Genomic DNA, 26735 nt, shown 5'->3' with positions numbered 1-26735 from the left:
CCTTGGGCCAGGTTAGGGAAGATTTCAGCCACATAGGTTTTCTGTCTTTTCTCTTTTTCTTCTCCTTTTGAGACCCCTATAATGTGAATGTTAGTATGCTTAGTGTTGTCCAAGAGGTCCTTAAACTATCCCCATTTAAAAAAAAATATTTCTTCTTTTTGTTTTTTGGTTTGGGTGATTTTCACTGCGTTGTCTTCCAGATTGCTGATCCATTCTTCTCTAATCTGCTGTTGATGCCTTCAAGTATATTTTTTATATCAGTTATTATATTCTTCAGTTCTTACTGGTTTGTTTTTATATTTTCTGCCTCTTTGTTGAAGTTTTCACTTGAGTTCATCCATTCTTTTTCCAGTTTTGGTGAGCATCTTTATGACTATTTCTTTGAATTCCTTATCTGGAAGACTGCTTATCTCCATTTCATTTAGTTCTTTTTCTGAGGTTTTGTCTTGTTCTTTCATTTGGTAGATATTCCTTTATCTTCTCATTTTTCCTAACTCTCTTATGTTTGTTTCTGTGTATAAAGTATATCAGCTGTGTCTCCCAGTTTTAAAGAGTGGTCTTATGTAGATGGTGTCCTGTGGGGCCAAGTTTTGCAATCCCCCCTTGTCACCAGAGCCAGGTGCTCTAGCAGTATCTCCTGCGCGGCCTGCATATGCCCTCTGTTGTGGTTGGGCCATTATTCCTGTGGATGTGTTTGGCCCCTAGGCCAGCTGGCTGGGTGGCTTTGATATGACTGTTGTGGACACCTTGGTGGGTGGGGCCCATCTTTGGCTGTCTCTGAGCCCTGGCTGTGACTGCTACATGTGTGCTGGTGAGTGGGTCTGGCCCTATGCTTGGCTGGCTGGGACTGCTTTGGGCACACTGATGTGTGGAGCTGGCCCCCAGTGTGACTGGCTATGAGCCCCGGCTGCAACTCTTGCAGGTGCGCTGTTGTGTGGAGCTTGCCCTTTGGAGTGGGAGCTGCTTTGGAGGGGTGCTAGGCAGGGCAGGTTCTTAGGGGGGCATTGCAGCACAGTGCATGGTATTAGCTAGGTTGATGGAGAGGTGACAGACATGGTGCCACTAGTGCCAGGCCAGCTAGGTAGAAGGAAAAAAAAATGGTGCTTGCCAGTGCTTTTGTCCCAGGAGAAAGTTCTACCAAATCCATGGCATACACCATAAAATTAGTCAGTGAATCTTCTTGTATTACCCAAGTGCTTTTTAAGCTCCTGCCTCTGTGCTGGGACTTGGAGTGAGTGAGCTAGTATGCAGGCCCTTCAACAGGAGTCTCAGTTTCCCACAGCTGATTTCCTCCAGCTCTCCCACACGTAAGCTCCATGACTTTTCAAAGCCAGATGTAATGGGAGCTGATCCTCCTGGTCCAGGTTTCCCAGGCTGGGGAACCTGATGTGGGGCTTGGACTCATGGCTCCTCAGGGGAGACCTCCATAGTTGTGACATCCCTCCCACTTGTGTGTCACTGTATCATGGGTGTAGGTTTTGATTAGACTATGTCTCTGCCTTTCCTACCAGTCTCAGTATGGTCTTTTCTTTATATCCTTTAATTATAAAAAATCTGTTCTGCTAGTCTTCAGTTTGTTCTCAGAGATAGTTATTCTGTGTGTAGTTGTAGTTTTGATGTGTCTGTAGGAGGAGGTGAGCTCAGGATCTTCCCACTCCACCATCCTGATGCACACTCCTTGAACAGTCAATGGATAGAAGTTTTGTATTAATTCCTAAAGGCCATTCCTGATCTTGGAGTTTGATGGGAGGATAAAGCTGATTCCTAATTTTCAAGTGTTTAGGGTTACTACTCCTGTGTGAAATACTTTTCAGTGAATAAGGAAACCTCTTTGTGGGGGGTGAACTTTTACTCACTCCTGTGTTCTTTGTGGAGTATAAAGTGGCTAAGCTTTATTGCCCCTTCTTTTGTAAATTAAAAAAAAATTTTTTTTACATCTTTATTAGAGTATAATTGCTTCACAATGTGATGTTAGTTTCTGCTGCACAACAAAGTGAATCAGCTATATGTATCCCCATATCCCCTCCCTCTCGAACCTCCCTCCCACCCTCCCTATCCTGCCCCTCTAGATTGTCACAAAGCATCGAGTTGATCTCCCTGTGCTATGCAGCTGCTTCCCACTAGCCATCCATTTTACATTTGGTAGTGTATATATGTCAGTGCTACTCTCTCACTTCATCCCAGCTTCCCCTTCCCCCACTGTGTCCTCAAGTCTGTTCTCTACGTCTGCATCTTTATTCCTGCCCTGCCACTAGGTTCATCAGTACCGTTTTTTTAGATTCCATATATATGTGTTAGCATACGGTATTTGTTTTTCTCTTTCTGACTTACTTCACTTTGTATGACAGACTCTAGGTCCATCCACGTCATTACAAATAACTCAATTTCGTTCCTTTTTATGGCTGAGTCATATGACATTGTATATATGTGCCACATCTTCTTTATCCATTCATCTGTTGATGGACACTTAGGTTGGTTCCATGTCCTGGATACTGTAAGTAGTGCTGCAGTGAACATTGTGATACATGTCTCTTTTTGAATTATGGTTTTCTCAGGGTATATGCCCAGTAGTGGGATTGTTGGGTCGTATGGTAGTTCTATTTTTAGTTTTTTAAGGAACCTCCATACTGTTCTCCATAGTGGCTGTATCAATTTACATTCCCACCAACACTGCAGGAGGGTTCCCTTTTCTCCACACCCTCTACAGCATTTACTTTCTAGATTTTTTGATTATGGCCATCCTCACCGGTGTGAGGTGATACATCCTTGTGGTTTTGATTTGCATTTCTCTAACAGTTAGTGATGTTGAGCATCTTTTCATGTGTTTGTTGTCTGTATGTCTTCTGGGGAGAAATGTCTCTTTAGGTCTCCTGCCCATTTTTGGTTAGACTTGTTTGTTTTTTGATACTGAGCTGCAGGAGCTGCTTGTATATTTTGGAGATTAATCCTTTGTCAGTAGCTTCGTTTGCAAATATTTTCTTCCATTCCAAGGGTTGTCTTTTCATCTTGTTTATGGTTTCCTTTGCTGTGCAAAAGCTTTTCAGTTTCATTAGGTGCCATTTGTTTATTTTTGTTTTTATTTCCATTACTCTAGGAGGTGGACCAAAAAAGATCTTGCTATGATTTATGTCATAGAGTGTTCTGCCTATGTTTTCCTCTAAGAGTTTTATAGTGTCTGGCCTTACATTTAGGTCTTTAATCCATTTTGAGTTTATATTTGTATATGGTGTTAGGAAGTGTTCTATTTTCATTCTTTTACATGTAGCTATCCAGTTTTCCCAGCACTACTTACTGAAGAGGCCGTCTTTTCTCCATTATATATTCTTGCCTCCTTTGTCAAAGATAAGGTGACCATATGTGCATGGGTTTATCTCTGGGCTTTCTATCCTGTTATATTGATCTATATTTCTGTTTTTCTTCCAGTACCATACTGTCTTGATTACTGTAACTTTATAGTATAATCTGAAGTCCGGGAGCCTGATTCCTCCAGCTCCGTTTTTCTTTCGCAGGATGGCTTTGGCTACTCGGGGTCTTTTTTGTTTCCATTCAAATTGTAAAATTTCTTGTTTTAGTTCTGTGAAAAATGCCAGTGGTAATTTGATAGGGATTGCACTGAATCTGTAGGTTGCTTTGGGTAATATAGTCATTTTCACGATGTTGATTCTTCCAATCCAAGAACATAATATATCTCTCCACTGTTTGTATCGTCTTTGATTTCTTTCATCACTGTCTTATAGTATCCTGCATATAGGTCTTTTGCCTCCTTATGTAGGTTTATTCCCAGGTATTTTATTCTTTTTGTTGCAGCGGTAAATGGGAGCATTTCCTTAATTTCTCTTTCTGATTTATTGTTAGTGTATAGGAATGCAAGAGATTTCTGTGCATTAATTTTGTATCCTGCTGCTTTACCAAATTCATTGATTAGCTCTAGTAGTTTTCTGGTGGCATCTTTAGGATTTTCTATGTATAGTATCATTTCATCTGCAAACAGTGACAGTTTTACTTCTTCTTTTCCAATTTGTACTCCTTTTATTTCTTTTTCTTCTCTGATTGCCATGGCTATACCTTCCAAAACTATGTTGAATAATAGTGGTGAGAGTGGGCACCCTTGTCTTGTTCCTGATCTTAGAGTAAATGCTTTCGGTTTTTCACCATTGAGAATGATGTTTGCTGTGGGTTTGTCATATACAGCTTTTATTATGTTGAGGTAGGTTCGCTCTATGTCCACTTTCTGGAGAGTTTTTATCATAAATGGGTGTTGAATTTTGTCAAAAGCTTTTTCTGCATCTATCGAGATTATCATGGTTTTTGTCCTTCAGTTTGTTAATGTGGTGTATCACATTGATTGATTTGGGTATATTGAAGATTCCTTGCACCCTTGGGATAAACCCCACTTGATCATGGTGTGTGATCCTTTTAATGTGTTGTTGGATTCTGTTTGCTAATACGTTGTTGAGGATTTTTGCATCTATGTTCATTAGTGATATTGGCCTGTAATTTTCTCTTTTTGTGATATCTTGGCCTGGTTTTGGTATCAGGGTGACGGTGGCTTGTAGAATAAGTTTCAGTGTCCCTCCTCTGCTGTATTTTGGGAGAGTTTGAGAAGGGTAGGTGTTAGCTCTTCTCTAAATGTTTGGTAGAATTTGCATGTGAAGCCATCTGGCCCTGGGCTTTTGTTTGCTGGAAGATTTTTTTAATTTATTATTTATTTAATTTTATTTATTATTTAGTTTGGCTCTGCTGGGTTTATTTGCGGCATGTGGGCTTCTTAGTTGCGGCCTGCATGTGGGATCTAGTTCTGTGAACAGGGGTTGAATCTGGGCCCCCCTGCACTGGGAACACCGAGTCTTACCCACTGCACCACCATGGAAGTCCCTGTTGGAAGATTTTTAATCACAGTTTCAATTTCAGTGCTTGTGATTGGTCTGTTCATATTTTCTATTTCTTCCTGGTTCAATCTTGGAAGGTTGTACTTTTCTAAGAATTTGTCCATTTCTTCCAGGTTGTGCATTTTATTGGCTTGTAGTAGTCTCTCCTGATCCTTTGTATTTCTCCAGTGTCAGTTGTTACTTCTCCTTTTTCATTTCTAGTTCTGTTGATTTGAGTCTTCTCCCTTTTTTTCCTGATGAGTCTGGCTAATGGTTTATCAATTTTGTTTATCTTCTCAAAGAACCTACTTTTAGTTTTGTTGATTCTTGATATTGTTTCATTTCTTTTTCATTTATTTCTGATCTGATCTTTATGATTTCTTTCCTTCTGCTGACTTGGGTTTTTCTGTTTCTTTGTTCTTCTTTCTCTAATTGCTTTAGGTGTAAGGTTAGGTTGTTTGAGATCTTTCTTGTTTCTTGAGGTAGGATTGTATTGCTGTAAACTTCCCTCTTAGAACTGCTTTTGCCGCATCCCATAGGTTTTGAGTCGTCATGTTTTCATTGTCATTTGTTTCTAGGTATTTTATTTCCTGTTCGATTTCTTCAGTGATCGCTTGGTTTTTTAGTAGCGTATTGTTTAGCCTGTGTGTGTTTGTATTTTTTACGGTTTTATTCATGTAGTTGGTATCTAGTCTCATAGCCCTGTGGTTGGAAAAGATGCTTGATAGTATTTCAGTTTTCTTAAATTTACCAAGGCTTGATTTGTGACCCAAGATGTGATCTATCCTGGAGAACGTTCCATGAGCACTTGAGAAGAAAGTGTATTCTGTTGTTTGTGGATGGAATATCCTATAAACATCTATTAAGTCCATCTGGTCTAATGTGTGATTTAAAGCTTGTGTTTCCTCATTTATTGTCTGCTTGTATGATTGGTCCATTGATGTAAGTGGGGTGTTAAAGTCCCCTAATTTTATTGTGTTACTGTCCATTTCCCCTTTTATGGCTGTTACCATTTGCCTTATGTGTTAAGGTTCTCTTGTGTTGGGTGAATAGATATTTACAATTGTTATGTCTTCTTCTTGGATTGGTCCCTTGATTGTTATGTAGTGTCATTCCTTGTCTCTTGTAATGGTCTTTATTTTAAAGTCTATTTTGTCTGATATGAGTGTTGCTACTCCAGTTTTCTTTTGATTTCCATTTGCACAGAATATCTTTTTCCATCCTCTCACTTTCAGTCTGTATGTGTCCCTAGGTCTGAAGTGGGTCTCTTATAGACAGCATATATATGGGTCTTGTTTTTGTATCTATTCAGCCAGTCTCTGTCTTTTGGTTGGAGCATTTAATCGATTTACATTTAAGGGAATTATTGATATGTATGTTCCTATTACCATTTTCTTGTTTTGGGTTTGTTTTTGTAGGTCTTTTCCTTGTCTTGTGTTTCCTGCCTAGAGAAGTTCCTTTAGCATTTGTTGTAAAGCTGGTTTGGTGGTGGTGAATTCTCTTACCTTTCAGTTGTCTGTAAAGCTTTTGATTTCTCTGTGAAATCTGAATGAGATCCTTGCTGGGTTGAGTAATCTTGGTTGTAGGTTTTTCCCTTCCATCACTTTAAATATATTTTGCCACTCCCTTCTGGCCTGTAGAGTTTCTGCTGAGAGATCAGCTGTTAACCTTATGGGAATTCCCTTGTATGTTATTTGTTGCTTTTAATATTTTTTCTTTGTGTGTAATTTTTGTTCATTTGATTAATGCGTGTCTTGGTGTGTTTCTCCTGTATGGGGCTCCCTGCGCTTCTTGGACTTCATTGACTATTTACTTTTCCATGATGGAGAAGTTTTCAGCTATAATCTCTTCAAATATTTTCTCAGACCCTTGTTTTTTTTTCTTGTTCTTCCGGGATGCCTATAATTCAAATGTTGGTGTGCTTAGTGTTGTCCCAGAGGTCTCTGAGACTGTCCTCCATATTTGCATTCTTTTTTCTTTATTCTGCTCTGTGGCAGTTATTTCCACCATTCTATCTTCCAGCTCACATATCCGTTCTTCCGCCTCAGTTATTCTGCTATTGCTTCCTTCTAGAGTATTTTTAATTCCAGTTATTGTGTTGTTCATTACTGATTGTTTGCTCTTTAGTTCTTTTAGGTTCTTGTTAAACGTTTCTTGTATTTTCTCTATTTCTGAGATTTTGGATCATCTTTACTATCATTATTCTGAATTCTATTTTAGGTAGTTTGCCTATTTCCTCTTCATTTATTGGGTTTTATTTGTTTTTACCTTGCTCCTTTGCCTGCAAGATATTTCTCTGTGTTCTCATTTTGTCTCATTTACAGTATTTGAGGTCTCCTTTCTCTAGGCTGCAGGGTGGTAGTTCCTCTTGCTTCTATTCTCTGCCCCTGGTGGTGAGGTTGGCCAGTGGCTTGTGTAGGCTTCCTGATGGGCGGGACTTGTGCCTGCGTTCCGGTGGGTGGAGCTGAGTGTTTTCCCTCTGATTAGCAGGGCCGTGTCAGGTGGTGTGTTTTTGGGTGTCTGTGAGCTTAGTATGACTTTAGGAAGTCTGTGTGCTGGTGGGTTGGTTTGTGTTTCTGTCTTGTTTGTTGTTTGGTATGAGGCGTCCAGTGCTGGTTTTTGCTGGCAGTTGGGTGGAGCCACATCTTGGATTCAGATAGAGGCCTCCGTGAGAGCTCTCTCTGCGATTAATCTTTCCTGGGCCGGGAATTCTCTAGTGTTCCGGCATCCTGGACTTGGTGATCCCACCCCAGGGCCTCAGGCCTGACTTCCGCTCAAGGAACCAAGACCCCTCAAGTCTCTTGTCCTGGCAATTAAGGGGATTGGAAAAAAAAAAAAAAAAAGATTAACTAAACCTCAGACAAATGGTAAAAATTTAAATCAAACAAACAAAAACTGAAACAAGGAAACATGCACACTCACAAAAGAAATAAAAACAGAACCAAATAAAACAAAAAGCAAGAGAACAACTAGACAAACAAAAGAACCTAAGAATGAAATCAAACAATTAAAAAGAAAACTGAGAAAACACAAAACCAGAAAACAAAACCAAAGCAGAGTACCAACTGAAGAATGAAGCAAAGAGAGAAAACAAACTGGCAAAAATGATGATAAAAAAAAAGAAAGGGGAAAGAAGACAAAACAATAGAAAAGGAACATATAAATATAAACAAATAAAATAGAAAATATATGTACAAAAAAAAGATAAACAAAACCCCAGATAAATGGTAAAAATAAAATCAAACAAACAAAAGCAGAAGCAGGGAAACACACATGGAAAAGAAACAAAAACAGAACCATATAAAACAAAAAGCAAGAGAACAACCAGAAAAATAGAACTCAAAAATGAAATCAAACAATTAGAATCAAAACTAACAAAAACACAAAACCTAAAAACAAAACCATAGCAGTGTGCCAGCTCAAGAATCAGGCAAGGAGGACTTCCGTGTTGGCGGGATTCTGAACGCTGCCATGGCTCAGACCGTGCAGAACGTTACATTGTCGCTCACTCTGCCCATCACGTGCCACAGCTGCTTGGGGAAGGTACGCCAGCCTGTCATATGCATCAACAACCATGTATTTTGTTCAATTTGTATCGATTTGTGGTTGAAGAATAATAGCCAATGTCCAGCCTGCAGAGTCCCCATCACTCCTGAAAATCCTTGCAAAGAGATTATTGGAGGAACAAGTGAAAGTGAACCTATACTAAGCCATACAGTCAGGAAGCACCTTCGGAAAACTAGACTTGAATTACTCCACAAAGAATATGAGGATGAAATAGATTGTCTACAGAAAGAGGTAGAAGAGCTTAAGAGTAAAAATCTCAGCTTGGAGTCACAGATCAAGACTATTCTGGATCCTTTAACCTTGATGCAGGGCAACCAAAATGAAGACAAACATCCAGTTGCAGATAATCCAAGTAAAATTGACCCAGAAACTGTAGCAGAGTGGAAGAAAAAACTTAGAACAGCTAATGAAATCTATGAAAAAGTGAAATATGATGTGGAAAAGTTGAAGGAGGCAAATAAAAAATTGAAATTGGAAAATGGTGGCCTGGTGAGGGAGAATTTACGACTGAAAGCTGAAGTTGATAACAGATCACCCCAGAAGTTTGGAAGGTTTACGGTAGCTGCTCTTCAGTCCAAAGTAGAACAGTATGAACGTGAAACCAGTCGCCTCAAGAAAGCCCTGGAACGAAGTGATAAATATATAGAGGAACTAGAATCTCAAATTACACAGCTAAAAAATTCAAGTGATGAGAAGGAAGCTATGAATTCCATTTGCCAGAGAGCACTTTCCACAGATGGCAAGGGGAGCAAAGGCACCGAGGAGGATATGGCATCCAAGAATCAAGGTGATGGTGCCAGAAAGCAGCTTGGCTCATCAACCTTGAATTCACACCTGGCAAAACCTTCTAGCAGTTCTGTCAGACAGGAAAGCACCAGCAAAACAGAACCAAATTTTTCTAAGAACAAAGACTTATATCACAAACGGGTGGAAATAATGTTAGATGTGACAGATACAAGTATGGATACTTATTTGGAAAGAGAATGGGGTAATAAGCCAAGTGATTGTGTATCCTACAAAGACGAAGAACTCTATGATCTTCCAGCTCCGTGTACTCCTTTGTCCCTTAGTTGCCTTCAGCTCAATATGCCAGAAAATAGAGAGAGCTCTGTGGTCAAAGCAGGAGGTTCCAGAAAGCACTCAAACCATCTGAGAAAATTGGTGTTTGATGATTTTTGTGATTCTCCAAATGTTTGTAATAAAGATTCTTCAGAAGATGATAGAAGTGAAAGTGAAAAGAAATCAGAATGTTTTACTTCCCCAAAGACGGGGTTTTGGGATTGTTGTTCCACGAGCTATGCCCCCAGCTTGGATTTTGAAAGCTCAGAAGAGAACACGATAGCAAATTGTGTTGGAGAAATTTCTTCAAAATTGAGTGAGAAATCAGGTTCATGTTTATCCAAGAGGTTGAATTCTCTCCGCTCCTTTGAAATGAATCGGACAAGAACATCCAGCGAAGCATCAATGGATGCAGCTTACCTTGACAAAATCTCGGAGCTGGATTCAATGATGTCAGAGTCAGACAACAGCAAGAGCCCTTGTAATAACGGTTTTAAGTCATCGGATTTGGATGGCTTAGCAAAGTCATCTCAATGCAGTGAATTCCTTGAGGAACCAGATAAGCTGGAAGAAAGAACTAAACCAAACCTTTCTAAAGGTTCTCTAACTACTGATCAGTTAGAAAATGGAAATGAATGGAAACCCAATTCTTTTTTTCTCCTCTCTCCATCGGACCAGGAAATGTATGAAGATTTTTCACTCCATCCCAGTTCTAACCCAGGAACCAATGAAATCAAACCCCCAAGCTGTTTGTTTCAGACTGAGTTTTCCCAGGGTGTTTTGTTAAGCAGTTCACACAGGCTGTTTGAAGATCAAAGGTTTGGGTCATCTTTGTTTAAGATGTCCTCAGAGATGCATGGTCTTCATAACCACCTTCAGTCTCCTTGGTCTGCTTCCTTTGTGCCCGAAAAGAGGAATAAAAATGTGAATCAATCAACAAAAAGAAAAATCCAGAGCAGCCTTTCCAATGCCAGCCCATCAAAAGCAACTAAAAGTTGACTCATTAGAAAGGTGTCATTTATGTTTTTGTCCTGAGAGGAATGTAAGATTTCAAAGTTAGTTTTTCCCCTCATAAAAGCTCTATACCATTTTGAATTGATAATCTTTTGTCAGGTGTCAAGTCAGAATGGTGGATTAGCCTGTACCCAGGATACTTTTGTTCACTTTGAAGAATTTAGTCTTTTTCATTTTCATTTGGGGATCTTTTTGACCAGAAAAGGTAGGGTGAGAGTTTCTTTTTAATGAATATTATACGTATCTGGTTTGGGTATATTTTGTTTTCTTGAATCTTGATTTAACTATTCAGGTACAATGGCCTATTAGTAAGCCTCAGTTATCTTCAGAACTTGGATTTTTAAAATAAAACTTTTGGTGTTGGCCACATACTGCTCATAAGACACTTAGTTTCTTTAAAGCTTTTCCTAGGGTGGAAATTATTTTGCCTGCCCCTTTTTATTTATGTTTAGTGATAGCCTAACTTTTATTCAAGGTCATGATGGAGAAATAGCACTCGAACCTTAGGCCAATACTCATCTACTTTGATGTACATGTTTGCATTTTTAACATTGTGTTCTGTCCAGTTTTTGTGAAAATGTGTTGCTAGTATGAAAGAATACATTTTCTATATGAAAATACTTGTTTTATGTCAGGTAGCTTTCATTCACTTATCTTTTTGTGTGTGTTGAAAATCAGAAATTGAGCCTATTTTAGCAAGAAGTCATGGAACAGTTGTGTTTGGAGGAGCCTAAACATGGTAGCTTCATCGTTTCAGATATACAGGTGCAGAAGCACTCATTGCCAAGTTCTTGATCCACTTATGTCCCAGGGGAACTTTTTTTGGAGTGGTAAAGTTCTTGTTTGCATGTTACTGTTCTTCATGGAAACTGTATGCATGGTAGCATTCTTGCTTGCACTGTTTTCCTTACTTAAGAAAAAGAAGTTTCAGTTGGCTAAAAGATGATCTTTTATGTAGGCCCCAAAAAACTTTTTCATGAAGAGTGTAAAGGGGGTGAGAATAGGTGAGCTAAGCACAATTTTTAATTTAGATTCTGAAAAGTATATTATTCTAAACATGTTTGGTATGCCCATATAGGCCTTTAAAAATGGTTTTTGTGTTAATGACTTGTTTATCTAATGTGCACTGAACGTTTTACATTAATACTGTACTGTTTTACAGTAATACTGCATGCTTTTCTATGTGAATTGAATAAAGGATGTCATAAGCACTGTAAAAAAAAAAAAAAGAATCAGGCAAGGAAATAGAACAAACTGATAAACATGATTGAAAAATAGTAATAATAAAATAAAATAAAAAGGGAGAAATAACAGAACAACAGAAAAGCAAAGTGGAAATGGAAATATTAAAAACCTAAAATATATTGAAGAAGAAGAAGAAGAAAAAAATAAGGTAAAAGAACACAGAATAAGGGCTTCCCTGGTGGCGCAGTGGCAGAGAGTCCACCTGCCAATGCAGGGGACACGGGTTCATGCCCCGGTCTGGGAAGATCCCACATGCCGTGGAGCGGCTAGGCCTGTGAGCCATGGCCACTGAGCCTGCGCGTCCGGAGCCTGTGCTCTGCAATGGGAGAGGCTACACCAGTGAGAGGCCTGCATACCGCAAAAAAAAAAAAAAAAAGAACACAGAATAAGAGAAAAGCAAAATAAAAATAGAAATATATTAAAAAAGTAAAAAATGCTGTGAAACATGAAGATTCCAAATGACAAAAAAAAACCTAAAACAACAACAAACAAATAAGGTAAAGAAAAGAAGACCAAAATAACAGCCAGAACCAACAACAGAATGAATCAAAACATAATAAAATTAATAGTAGTAATTGTTTCCCTGGGGTAAGTGTCTTTGCACACACTGTGGGCCACCGCCCACCTCCGCCTCCCCAAGAGACCCTCGTTTGCCTCTGGACTGGTCTCTGGACCTGCTGTGGGCCCTGTGGGAACCACTCAGACTCTGATCTGGCCCAGTTCCTGTGTGGGCTTGGCCCCAAAGTTCACAGCTGCCAGAGCTAGACCGTTTTCATTTGTGGGAACACTCATTGTCTACTCATATATACCATAGATGCAGGATCTACCTAGCTGATCGTGGGATTTAACCTGCAGCTTGTACAGCTGACGGAAAGATTTTCGATCTTTTTCCTTAGTCACTCCATCCCTGGGGTTCAGCTTTGGTTTTATCCCAACCTCTGCATGTGGTTCACCCACAGAGTCTGGTTCTGAGGCTGCCCTGGAGCTGTTGGGTGTGCCCCAGTGAGGACAGGGCACAGAGGTGGTATGACTGCTTGGATCACGGGATGGCTCCAAATGTGCAGGGAAGCTGGTGGCCACAGGCACAAGAGATATGGCCCTTGTAAGGGCCTTTTCTGGCGCCGGGCGTAAGGCGCGTTGAGTATCGCCCCTTCTTTAAGTTATAATAACTGCTGTTAGAGAGCACCGTAAGCCAGTGTTCTAAAGAGAAAAGTTAGTGGCTAGAAGAATTTGTTCCTTTAGGTAATCAAATATACCAGAAATTTTGTTGAGAAGACTTATTTTTCTCATTGACATCTTTTTTTTCAATCGTCTAAAGAATTATATATGAAATGTGTTATAACTATAGAGCTCTGTTCAGCTAATTTTATTACTCTTATTATTGCAGTTATTATCAGCAACATTAAATGATTTCCTGTTTGCTGTGTTTTCTCGCTTTGGGTAAAGATGTAGCCAGATGTCTGCAATATTTTATACAGGAATATTTTTTCCTTTGCCTGTTAACTATTATTGATATATATTATAGGGTTCAAAGATTCTTTACTTGATGAGAACTCCAGAATTTGTTGTTTTTAGACTGTTGATATAAATTTTCTGTAATGTCACATAGCATTTATCCTTTTCAAAGTGCTTTTATCAATGTTATCACACTTGATTAATCAACTTATGTAATAAGTAGAAGCCATTATAGTTATCTGACAGTTGAAAAGCTTTACTGTGGAGAAGCTAGGTAGGTGACTTGGTTAAGGTCATGTACCTAATTAGTAGGTTAAAAAAAACAAACCTCAGATTTCTGTATCAGGACCTGATATGCTTTTGGTATTATTTAGGAGTTCATTCTTTTTCTTTCCTTCAGATTTTACATTAATATATCTTCTCACCCTGATGGCCTTGAGCATTATCTGCAGTGTTCAGAAGGGAGTAATATTACATTATGAGACCTTGAATTTATCTCTGTTTCTTTTCCTAACTCACTGTATATTTTGGTACAAAATCGTTATAATTCTATAAGCTTTACTTTTCCTTTTTAGCAGTTTAACTACTTGGGAAAAATGTTTGGTGATGTCTACTAAGCTGAATGTATACCTACCCTGTGTCCCCCACTTCCTCTCCTAGGTATATACCCAAGAGAAATGCCTACATGTTTACCAAAAGATGTTCATAAAGCAGCACTATTTATAGTCCTCAGATTTGGAAATAACTCAAAGTGTAGAATGGATAAGTTTTGTGTTTAATACAATTAAATATTACAGTTGACCCTTGAACATCATGGGAGTTAGTGGTGCCAACCCCCATGCAGTGGAAAATCCAAGTATAATTTCACAGTTGACCCTCTGTGTTTGTAGTACCTCATCTGCAGATTCAACTAACCATGATCATGTGATACGTATTCACTGAAAAAAATTCACATATAAGTGGACCCACATATTTCAAACCTGCGTTGTTCAAGGGTCAAATGTATATAGTTTTGAAAGAATAAGAGTAAATACTATAGTATTCTATTTACATAAAGTTTTTTTTTTTTTTTTTAAGTAAAACTAACGTTTGGGATAAGAGTCAGGGTGGTGGGATTACCTTTGGGGGAAAATACGGGTTGTTGCTGGAAATGAGCATGAGGGCAGGTTTCTAGAGAACTTGGGAGTGTTCTGATTTCTTATTTTGTGTGGTGGATACTTGGGGGTATTCTCTGTGAAAATTCATCAAGCTGTATGCTTATGATTTCTGCACGTTCCTGAATTTATGTCATACTTCAATTTAAAAAAGATTCTTTTAAAAAATGAAGTGGTAGACTGGATCTCTATATGTATTTTTAACCTAGATGTTTTAATTTTTGGATTTAGAAATATACAGGTAACTCTTGTAACTCTAGAAGTATTAAGAACCTTAGTCCCTAGGGTCATCCATGTTTTATGAAAGCTATGAAAGAAAATAATTTATACTCCTCAAATGCACATTTCTTTTAAAAATCCCCTTGTTCTGAGAAGTATGATATTTTACCCCCTAAAACTTAATATACACTTTCTCCCAAATGAGAAAATCAATGTTCTTTTAATTCTCATGCAAATTAAAAAATAAAATGCATATTTTCTAAAAGAGGCACAGTAATCATTGTGCTGCTCAGAGATTTGAAACCTTTCTATGCCAGTGAATTTTCTGGTTTCTACACTAAATTTATGAGGTGGTTTTGTGGCCTTAGAATGTTGTATAGGTTTCTACTCTTCATACCCTCTGAGATGGTACTAAGAGCTATTGAATTGGACTTTATTTAGAATAGGGAACACAAGGGTAATGAAACAGACATTAGTATGAATGGTCCCTATGTGTAATTACTGTAACTTCACAAATTGAAATAATAACTGACACAGAAATTGAGAAATATTCAGAACTTGAAGGATCCTAATCAAAGAAGTGATTATCTTCCCATGAGTAGGCTTTTTTCATTTAGTTTATCTTGTTCTTGCCCTAGACTCTGATTATCCATGCATGTCTTATGTGAATTAAGTATTTACTTCTTTCCTTTTGCAACCTGCAGATAAACATCAATTTGACAGGTACTTGCTGAACATCTGTCATGTACCTGGTCCAGTAGTAACAGTTTATAGTGTTCATGAGGAGGAAGTGGATTCTTTCTGTTAATATAGCCTCATTTTATCTTTACTTGAGGGAGTAAATTTCTTGCAATTCCATCTCAATTGTTAAGTTGTAAAATGCTGCAGAAATAGTGTATGCATGATCCAAAAGTTCCTGTATCAAGAAACATATTGCTTGTCTGTCTTTGAACTGTAAGATAATCACTGCTAGAATTAAGAACAATTGTTTTATTTTACTTATCTTGATTTTCAGCTGTGTACATCAGTTTTTCCCTTTACTACAGACACATTTGATTTTGATTTTGTAAAGTCATCTCATTTCGTTCAGTTGGAAATGATATATACTCTCAATCTTATCCATTTGTTTATATTAGTGCGGCTTTTTTTGAAAAGTAGAAAGTATATTGTCGGAGAGCTTCAACCATCATTGAATTGCTTTTAACATGAGTCTTATCTAAATTCTAAACACAACTGCTGTTGATTGCTGCCTCCTGGCATACAACCAACCGTAAGATTTTTGCCCTTCTCCATACAGCTGTTACATGGTATTTTTGTGGTGTTCCTTTGAGGATAACAGAAAGTGAAAGAAGGAAGAAAAATACTGAGTCATCTCTAAGTAAAAGAAAAAAATTAAGATTCACTGAAACTGTAGTCTGCACTGTAAATTCATCAGTAATGTTAGATTATAGATTTGGGGTTTAAGGTCAGCTTTTATCATTAACTGCCAGGTGGTTAGAGCTCTCCCAAAAGAGCATGAGATTTGGAAATAGAAGAGCCAGGTTCAGTTCTTGCTAGTAAGCTTTGGAATCCATGGCAATCATCTTTCCCCTGAGCCTCAGTTCCTCTTCTGTAGAAGAACAGTAGTGATGTTGCCTGCATTGTCAGCCTCTTGTGAAGATAATAAATGTGTAAGGGCTTGGTGAGCTATGAATCACTCTAATGTTACTATATGTTGCCTTTTTAGACACACTTCTGCCTAAATTCTGAGCTACCCAGGATTTAAACCAGTGGTTAAATCAGGACTGGAGTGTGTTGAATCCAGATTACTGAAAGATGCCTCAGAATGCACATATCTAGCTTCTTCCCTCCTCACCTTCCTCCCATCGGAATCTCTGGGGGAGAGGGTTTATTTGCATGTATTCATGCAGTATATGTGTATATAATTAAGATACTACCACCACCCTGTTAAGAGCCGGTGGTCTAAATCCAGATATGCACCTTTACTTGCTTACAACCCTCAGGTGCTAATAATAAGCCTTTTCCATTTTTTGGTTTGGTAGAATGTCGTTCTACTAGAAATACGTGGATAAATGCAAGCTCAGTCTCTTGAGTCAGTTTGTAACCTGGCATGAGCAGTTGTCTTGGACTAGATGTTCTGTATGGCCCCTTTCAGCTACTACTTGATTTCCTTTTTTATTCAAGAGCTGATAAAATATTTTCTGTCATTTTTAGATCCTTTCTAACCTTCCCAAATATTACTTGCAGGTGTGTTGTCTCTTCTGTGTAGTATGGTCACCAGTGTTAGAAATACAGCAAGAGACCATAACCATTCCAGTTTAAAAGATTTGACTGGCATTTTGGGGGCTTTGGGGAAGCATCTGATTTTGGAGGGTCTATTTACTGGTATGCAAGAGGAGTAACAGGAGCTAGAGCTGGAGAAAGTTGGTAGATCATAGACGATCCCAAATGCTTAGTTAAAGATCTAGGCTGATTCAGGAATGTGGGGTATGCACTGAAGATTAAAGGAGGGGTCCAACATAAGCAGTAGGATGATCCTAGAAAGATTTATGCACTTATTCTACGCACATTTCTTGAGTGCCTACTATGTATTAGCCTTCATAACTCCAAGATAGAATTAACCTGCTCTTAAGGAACTATAAATCTAGTGGAAGAAATTTGTAGTTAGCACAATATAATGAATGCTATGACAGAGAAGTTTTGTGAATTGTCTACATATATAATGGTTGAAGACAAAGGGGAAAAAAAAGTTTATATGGTGCTTTCCATGTGTCAGATACTATTGTAAGTATTTTCCATGGATTTTTAAAAATTTATTTTAGTGTACAAATTTCAGCCCTTGAAGTTACAGGCAATAATATTATTATGCCCATTTAACAGATGAAGAAATTTTAGCATAGAGGGTTGTACACCTTTTTGTCTACAGCGATTCAAGATTCCAAGCTATAGATGGTCTGACTCCAGAGAGTGGATGACAGGGCAAGAGCCAGGTCACAAATCCTGGGGAACAGCAACATTTAAGGGGCAGGTAGGACAATTGAGAAGATATTATCAGAAAGATAGGAGAGGAAGGAAAATTGGTATATTGGTTTAGGAAGTATGGAGAGAGAATTTAAAGTAGGACCGAGTCAAAAGTGCTAAATGCTACGAAGAGATAAACTAGGATGAGAACTGAAAACAGACACCATTTGGTAATTAGAATGTCAGTGTGATCTTACCAAGATTAGTTTTGTTTGCATTGTGTGGTTGGGTTGGAGGGCTAGGAAGGCTAGTGAGGAAAGGACATTTTATTCAAGGTATTCAAGAAATATAGGTATCAAAGAACGATAACTGATTGGGCCTGAGGAGGCTGGGAGAGATGAGTCAAAGATTACCCTAAGGTTTCCAAAACTTGGTACCCAAGGTGGTATCAGGTACTGACTGCTTTAGGGAGTACAAAGATCTGTAACAGAGAGCCATTTTTAATAGCTACCAGTATTAAACTATTATGTACTGTACACTATGCTAAGGCATTTTATTTAGTAGTACTCACATGTAGGTATTCTCAACACAATTTGATAGGAGGGACCGGAGGCTTAGAGAAATTGAATAAATTTGTCCAAGGACTCACATTCAGTAAGTGACTATCTGAGTCTAAATTCTTACATTTAACTTCTGTTCTAGAAGGCAGATCTAGTAAAAGAGATAAAATAATGGACATAATTGTAGTAGCAGCACCACCCATGAATGATACAAGGTACAAACAATTCAGAAGTTGAAGAGATTATTTTTTACTTGTAGAATTCAAAAAAGAGAGGATTGCAGGAAAGGGGGCCATTTGAGTCAAGCCTTGAAGCATAAATAAGTCTTCCTGAAAGTTCTTTAATTGTAATGGGCCATAGAACAATCATATTGACAATAAGTGGGGTTGAATGTACCCAGTTGGCATCAAAAAGAAGCAAGGGAGAATTAAGTTACAAGTTATTAGCAGCAGAATTTTTCTGAGGGGTAGAGGTTCTCAAAGTGGAGCAGTACAAGTTGGGGTTGGAAATAGAGGGCCTTAAATGTTATAATAAGTAGAGTGCACTTTATTAGTGGGTGGTAGAGAGCCATGAAGAGTTGTGAGCAGATGTAGGGATGTGTGTTTATGTGTCAGCTCATGCTTTAGTAGTTTTGTATCTACATATATTGAGTAGTGTGAGTAGAAATTTGGAACTTTGATTTGATTCTTCTTGGGAGGTGAAGTATAAATTTAAGCACATAATTAATTAAAAAAATTGAAATCTAATTCATCCTTGATACAATGCCTTACTTATTTGAAAACTGATGACTAGAGTCAAGAACCAGGAAGTGAACAAAAGTCTCTGACCAGTCAACGTAGAAGTCACAACATCTGGGCACTGAGCACATGCAGTCTGCCTCCAGGGAAGGTCTGCAGCCATTACACATTGATTTGCATTTTAGTCACAGTCCTGACAAATATGATTTGGTGGGTTATGAGGCTACAGGGGATAAACAGCAAATTAGAATAGGTAGTTTGTTTAAGGCCAGTCCTCTATTATCAGTCAAATGAGATAAGGAAAATGTATAGCAAAATTATTAATAAAACAGACCTCATTATTGAAAGCACAGTAGTATTGGGACAGAGTCCTCAGGAATCTCAGTAGACCCAGAAGGCACCACTCTGTTACAGTACAGATGGTTTTATTTTTGCCCTCAGACATCAAGGAAATATTGTTATATTCTGTCTTCAGGCAGCCCTTCATATATGGTTTGACTTAAAGGCCTCTTTCATATGAATAGTAGCTTGGGACCCAAGGTAATAGGAAACTCCTAATTTTATAGATATTACAACTCGGTATTCACTGGGTTCATTTTTCTTTTGCCTCCAGTGTTTAAGCCTACTGACATTACTTATTTACCTTGTCATTGGGCTTTACAGTCAGGAAAGAAGAAAGGGCAGAGAAAAGCTCTTGGTGCCTCATCTCACTTAATACCTTTTAACAAGGGACTTTGATCTGTTGCTTGTAGTAGCACTGTGAGATGGCTGTTTGTGTTACCTCCATTTTTCAGATAAGGAAAAAAGACCCAGAAAGTTTAGGTAGAAGGGCAGTCTGGGTGCAAGGCTAGATGATTGAAGATCATGAAGTTATGGTTGTGGAAGAGTGAGTAGCTCGCTATAGGGTTTTCCACACTTTTTTGGTCTAGACCCTAGAGTAAGAAACACGTTTTACATTTCTTCCTAGTAACGTGTATAAACAACATTGAAAGATAAATTTCACAAAACAATACTTACTATGTGTCATACACAGAATTTTCTATTTTGTTTTCTTTAAAAAAATTATAGTCACAGTCCACTCAGTGACTTCCTGGTTCACTAATGAGTTAAGATGTGCAATCTGATAAACACTGGTGTAATGTGACTTGAAAGTAGATTACTTTATGAGGAGGTAAAGCCAGAGGGATATATTGCGGTTAGATTGCAGATGTTCTTTAGTGCCAGGCCAAGGAACTTATCTCTCATGGGCAACATAAAGTCCTTGAAGAATTTGTGTCAAGGTGATAATATGATTATGTCTGCGTCAGGAATATGAAGATCATCCCCTAACAGAGCTCCTTACAGTTTATAAGTAACTTTCACATCCGTTATTTAACTTGTTCCCATTAATAACCTTGAGAAGTAGATAAGAAGAGATATGTATCGCCTTTATGCAGATGAAGAAACTGAGGTTTAAAGAGGTAAGGCCCTTTCTCAAGTTTAAAGCCACAGTTAGGAATTAAGCTCAAATTTTCTGACTGCTAGATCAGTGAGCAGGAGAAAAAGCTTATAGCTAACAGGCCTTTTCAAATATCTGGGCAAGAGGAAATGACAGTGATGGAAATGAAGGGGAGGGGTCAGATGCAGAATTCAAGGAAAACCCAAATAATTGCTTGAAGAATTTATTTTTATGTAGAAAGTCATATGCATACATCCTTAACTCTGATTTTGTCTTTTGTAAGATAGTTTTTTGGTTATATTGTAAAATTCCAGCCCATTTACCCAGCAAGGGCAGGGTATAAAATTGCCATTATGCTCTGTCATGGCCTATGATAGTTTTCATCGTTCATTTTCTCTTTGGAGGGAACTGAATTGAGAAGGCATTTTTCACTGTTTAATGTTCAAATCTAGAAATACTGATATTTAAACTTCAGAAACATATCATTTGGAATAAGACATGTCAGCAGGTCTTTTGCTGTTTGTGAATTGTTACAGATATTCCTGAATTCTTCCTTTTTGTTATAGATTAATCTGTATTTTTATTGATAAACTTTCATTAACATCTTATTTATTTGGATTTCTTACCCCTCTGAAAGTCATTAAAAAAATAAGTCTTGCTCCAAATTTCACTCTGAACAGACTGCAGATTATCAATATCAGTCTGAAATGAAAGAATGAAGAAATGAATGCTTAAATATATTTGTATACAGGTAAACTTCAAAATCTCACTTTTGTCCTTTTTTGATCTATAAATTGCCAAAAGAATTTTTCTTTTACCAAGAAAAGTATGATATACTGTTTTTTAAGAATAATACTTTATGTAAAATGGTTAAAAGGTTATTACTGACATTTTGACAGTTCAGAGTTTTTAGCTTCATTATAGAGAATTATGGTAAAACATGGATATTAATTAAGAGAAGGCTAAAATTGAAAAACTTCTGTATCATCATTTACCTGTTTTTTTCTTGCCTAGAAACCTGGGAATCATTTTTAGCTTTTTCTACTCATTATATGCAATTAAGCATCAAGTTCCTGCAATTCTATTTTTAAAATCTCTCTCAAACTAATATGTTACTCTTCCTTGAAACCTCTGTTCATATAATCAACTGCGTATTGGAAATCTTCACTTGGATTTTTAGTGGGAGTCTCAAACTTAACATAGACAAATTCAAACTTCAGATTTTTTTCTCCCAAATTTGTTCTTCCCATGGTCTTCCTCATCCCAGGAAATGACAACTCCATCCTTCCAGTTGCTCAGGTGAAACCTTAGAGACATCCTTGACTTCTCATTTTTATACTCCATCACAATTCGTCAGTAAATCTTGTTGACTTCACCTGAAAAATAGATCCAGGAAAATTGGTTACAGTCTAATAAGTTCAGTTAACAGTAATTAAGTCTAGAGTTTAGTTAATAGTAATATGCCGGTGTTGGTTTCTTAGTTGTGACAAATATACCACAAGATGTTAACAATTGGGGAAACCTGGATGAAGATTATATGGGAACTCTGTGCTGCGTTAGAAAATTTTCTGTAAATCTAAAATAGTTTAAAAATGAAAACTTTCGTAGTAAATCCAGACCCCAACCACTTTTTAACACCCTCACTACTATCACTTTGATCCAAGTCACCATCATCTCTAGCATGGATTGTGAATTGTAATAGCATTCTAAGTAGTCTACTTGTCTCCCTTCTTTTACCCTTCCTGCCTCTCTCCCCCACCTCAGTTTATTCTTAATATAGTAGCCAGAATGAGCCTTTAAAAGTAAGTCACAGGGACTTCCCTGGTAGTCCACTGGTTAAGACTCGGTGCTCCCAATGCAGGGGGCACGGGTTTGATCCCTGGTCAGGGAACTAAGATCCCTCATGCGTGGCCTAAATAAATAAATAGATAGATAGATAGATAGATAGATAGATAGATAGATAGATAAATTCTTCTCAGTTAAAAAAAAATAAGTCACATTATATCACTCCCTGTTCAGAACCAACCCAAAGAGGGCTTCCCTATCTTATTCATAATCAGAACTACAAAGTCCTACATATATGATCTAGCTCTCAGCTCCTTCTCTGATCTTACCTTCCACTGTTTTGCCGCTAACTACTTTAACATCAGGCCCTCCTTATTTTTCCTCAAATCATCTGATTATGTCCTTTGCCCTTTGTACCTCAGATAGCTATGTGATTTGCTTCCTTACTCCTCTCATCTCCTCCCACCCTGCTCTCTCTCCTACTCTGATTTAATTTTCTCCAGAGTACTTCCCTCTACCAGACAGTACATAAAAATATACTCATTGGGACTTCCCATGCTGTCCAGTGGTTAAGACTCTGCACCTCCACTGCAGGGGGTGCAGTTTTGATCCCTGGTTGGGGAACTAAGATCCCGCATGCCACGTGGCACGGCCAAAAAAAAAAAGATACTGTTGTTTCTTGTCTTATTCCAGGTAGAATGCAAACTCCATGACAAGTGTATCACCAGTGCCTAGACTAGTGTACCCAGCAAATAGTAGGCACTCAGTATTAAATGAGTGAATGAAATAGTAACTCTTTAATGAAGTTACTTATTTTCACTGTTACACTTATAAAACATGATGTAGCATAATTATAGCATGCTATTTATTGGAAGGCACAATAACTTTGTGGATATTTCAAGGTCATTTTAGAGGAAAAACAGTAAAACCAAACAAAATAAGGTTGGGGGGGCACCTAGAAAGCAGTGTTATTGAGCCAAATAGGAATTATTAAATCTCTGATGGTACACTTTATGTCTCCAAGTTCAGTTGTAAGCTGGAGCATGTTTTTTCCATAGAAAAGATGTCATACACTGGGGTTGATGAGGGTGGCCATATAAAGTACCATACAAACAGGATACTTTAGAGAGTGAAAATAAGTGGAACGAATAACTGCACCTGGACAGCCAGCTGGCCCTGGGCAAACCTAAGGCTGTCTTGGGCAAACCCAAGTCTCCTTCATTATAACTCAAAGATGTCTTTACCCTAACCTATGTGAAAGCTCTAAGGGGGCTTGGGACTCTGGAAACAATCTCCTGCTGGTAGAAAATATGAGTTGTAAAGTCATGCTACATTTTGTTTCATCCCTCCCCTTTCCTTTCCAGGATACTCTACTCATCACTTTAGCACTGAGGGGGGGAAGTCTTTCCCCTCCACTATTCTCGAATTTAAAATAAATTTCAGTTTTCCTTGCACTATCCATCCACTTGCCTACAACCCCGCTTCATCCTCCTCCTTCCTAGTCCCAGTAATTAAAGAAAAAAAGTTGAGCTTTGATGATCGGTCTCCCCCTGTTTATGTATAGCAGAGTTTCAGTGAAGTACTAAGAAATTTTGAGTTAACAAATGATTGGAGTAATAGTAGTGGTTTACTACAGTACATCCATTGCAACATTCTGAATTTGTGCTGTGAGGTAACTATTTTGCAGTTATCTTGATTCTTACTTTTGCACAGTGTGCTCTTGAAAACTCATCTTGTCAAATGTTCCTCTGAATACCAACAAAATAAATCACAAATATATAAAAGATTGATGATTAATTGCAATCAAAATCAACTTAATTTTACATAATTGATTTTCCATTAAGTGGTTATTTGCACTGAATATCCTTTAAGATCATTGTGTTCTATTTTAGTGTCTATAAAAAAGAAGTTTCTTCACTATGTTCAGCTCTTTCAGAAAAAAGCAAATTGGTATAAGTGTAAGACACTTAAGAAAACATACCTTAAGTTTTAATTTCCTTAAAATTAGCACTTACATAAGTTAGCGTAGTGGGTAGAGGGATGGGGTGTAGCCTCTGAAAAGTATTTGAGTTGCACAAAACTAGGGATACTTTGAGATAATATTCTCCCCAGGTTTAGACAGCTTTGGTTTGTAAAACAAACTTGTTTAGATGGCAAAAATATGAGTCCATTTTGGTCCAGTGTGCTAGCTTCTCAACTGACTTCTGTTATTTTTGGCACTATTACCATTCTGTTTCTTTTAGAAGAACTTATAAGTTAACTGTACTCAGTGGTGTCTCGTAGGGTGTGTGTGTATGAATTTGTGGAAATACTTGACAGTATTTCCCTTCAGCAGTGTTTTCTGGTGCAAATTCCAGTGTGTCGTTTATCTAAAGTATATGGATGCTAATTTCTCCTATCAACTCTCTTACCCATTTCTCTTTCTCTCTCATTCTCCTTCCCATTCAGTCTCTCACTCTCCCGTCCCTTCTACCCCCATACTGTAAAGGCTCTGAAAACTAGGAATTGCCCTCATTAAATGTGACCTATATTGTGATTTAAGACCAGGAGCCACTGCTCAGAAGGAGGCCTAGAATGAATTCTGTGAGTACATGTTTGTAGGGTAAACATCATGGGCGTAATTCATAGTGAAATCATCCTGAGGATTTATGCAGTTCTTTAACTGTTTCATGTATCACTGGAAGGTTACCGTGATATTTTGCCTTGTCATCTTGTGTTAGCATTGTGTTGGTATTTAAGTTTGGACTAAGTGGCCATTTTTTTGGTTGGAAAATTGAGCCATGGTGTATTGTTCTTCTAAATAGGTAGACAAGGGTGTTTGAACTGTCAGAAGGTTAAATTTGAGGAAAACTTGACACGCTGTTCCTGAATAGCATGGTGTTTGTCAGTCAGAGATTAGTGTGTGTTGTTTCAATCCCCATGGGAAAAAACTTACAGTCTCTGTTCCCTTCTTCCTTTTCACTTCAGCTTTAGATCTCTAGACTTGAAGTACCTGATAGGTCAGAGAGATAGATATGTTTTTATCCTCCTGACTGACTGAATATCCCCTTTATATAGGAGTGAACCATTATAGAACTATTTTTTTTCCCTCCAAGTCTATGGTTTTCTTTGTCTTATAACATTGTCCTGGGTGTTCCAACCATGAAAACTTTTATTTACCAGAGAACACCTCCTTTTTGGGACAAACTCTTTTGTGGTCTGGATATGCGTCTCTTTTTTCTTTATAAAGAATTTCAAATTCCTTTCATAAAACCTGTTTCCAAAGAGGTTAAATGATTGATGGGCCAGGAAGGGGAATTCAGACTTAATACCCTCTGATGTCTACACTGCCTGTGTATTTTGTTTGACGCACAACATTCACTTAAATATTTTGTCCATGATACAAAGCTGCCTCATAAGAAAGGTTAGTTGTCAGTATAGTTTTATCAAAACAGATTATACAGCACCAATCCCAAATAAGTTACTTTATTAATCTTTTATTTTTCTGGGTATTGAACTAAATGGGATCAAACAGTACCTGAGCTGTATTTCATTCAAATAACTCCAAAGGGTCTATTTCTGTTAAATGTTTTAGCTGTCCACAGTTAGTAGGTGTGCTAGCCTGACCCCAAGAAGGGTACATTCTATTTAACCTGCAAGATTGCTAAGAGTCAGAAGGGGTATTCATTTAGGTGATAGTACTGTTGTTTTTACAGCAGTAGAAAAAGTCCACATGTTTTACAGCCACAGGAAGTGCAGCAAGTTGTTGATTAATTGAAGATGACATGGCTTTTGAAAAAGAAATTTAAAAAAATACTGTATGTGATGAAGGTTGCCTGTGGAAGAACTTCATGACAATTAGAAGTGTTGAGAAATGAAATGAGTGCTCTCATAAGGGGAAAGTGTTGTATTCCTCACCTTCAGACACCATTCTCAATGAAGCTAGGAACTCCTACCCAACATAGGAGTTTGAATGAGAGAACTTCTGAGGCCTATCAAGACACTCAAAAGCTCATAATTGTGTTGATTCTACTTGGAGAGGGATCAGAGGAGGCACACAACATGTTCTGTAGCAGAGAGCTGTCTATAAGACTGATAGTGGATTTAAGAATAGGTACTCTGAGATATTTGAAGGTGCTTGAAGATGGTTTCCCTTGTTTATTAGCTCAAACCTTTTTAACATCCTAAGAAATCCAGCCTTACTTAATAGCTAAACAGTTAATTTCAGTTGGACTTTAAAAAAAACTATCAATGTGAAAGCAATGGGCCTAAATTAATAAAGTATTGTACAGTACTTAAGCTCAGTTCCTTTATTGAAGGCAGTAGAGCAGAGTGGTAAAGAGGGCTGGGCCTGGAATCAGAATGCCGGGGTTTGAGTTCTTTGGCAACTTATTGAACTTATTCCCCATTTCTAAAATGAAGTCAGTAGTACCTATTTCATAGCACTGTTTGGGGGTTAAGTGAGGTAATGTATGTAAAATTAGCACAACTAAAGTTAATCAATAAAAGGTTGTTACTTAGCCAGAGGTTTAGGGCAAATAGTTTTGCTTATTTCAAGGAATAACTCTAAATCAAGAAAGGACATAAAGTTTCTAGGAAGATTCATTACTATGTACATCATTTTAATTCTGATTAAAAGGAAAAGAGACTGGCTGATTTTGGTCAATCTATGCTAGTTGTCTGTTGCCACACAG

At 37.8% G+C, this 26735-nt stretch overlaps 2 protein-coding genes across 2 annotated transcripts in view; both read left to right on the top strand.

Annotated features, from left to right (window-relative positions):
* Positions 1-26735, top strand: part of DDX10 (DEAD-box helicase 10) — a 291661-nt gene that overhangs the window by 202966 nt on the left and 61960 nt on the right. The window lies entirely within an intron of this gene.
* Positions 8302-11036, top strand: LOC308620140 (ORC ubiquitin ligase 1-like). Its single transcript, XM_081239463.1, has one exon. It carries the CDS (start codon positions 8340-8342, stop codon positions 10491-10493), a length of 2154 nt encoding a protein of 717 aa, XP_081095589.1. The 5' UTR covers positions 8302-8339; the 3' UTR covers positions 10494-11036.

The sequence above is a fragment of the Mesoplodon bidens genome (genome assembly GCF_964165515.1).
Source record: "Mesoplodon bidens genome assembly, chromosome: 7".
NCBI classification, from domain to species: Eukaryota; Metazoa; Chordata; class Mammalia; order Artiodactyla; family Ziphiidae; genus Mesoplodon; species Mesoplodon bidens.
The sequence above is the reverse complement of the archived record's forward strand: the minus strand, read 5'-3'. Positions and strand labels throughout refer to the sequence as shown.

What these genes read in the sequence shown, in the direction of transcription:
- LOC308620140 (XM_081239463.1), top strand. Translation starts at nt 8,340, where the DNA reads ATGGCTCAGACCGTGCAGAACGTTACATTGTCGCTCACTCTGCCCATC.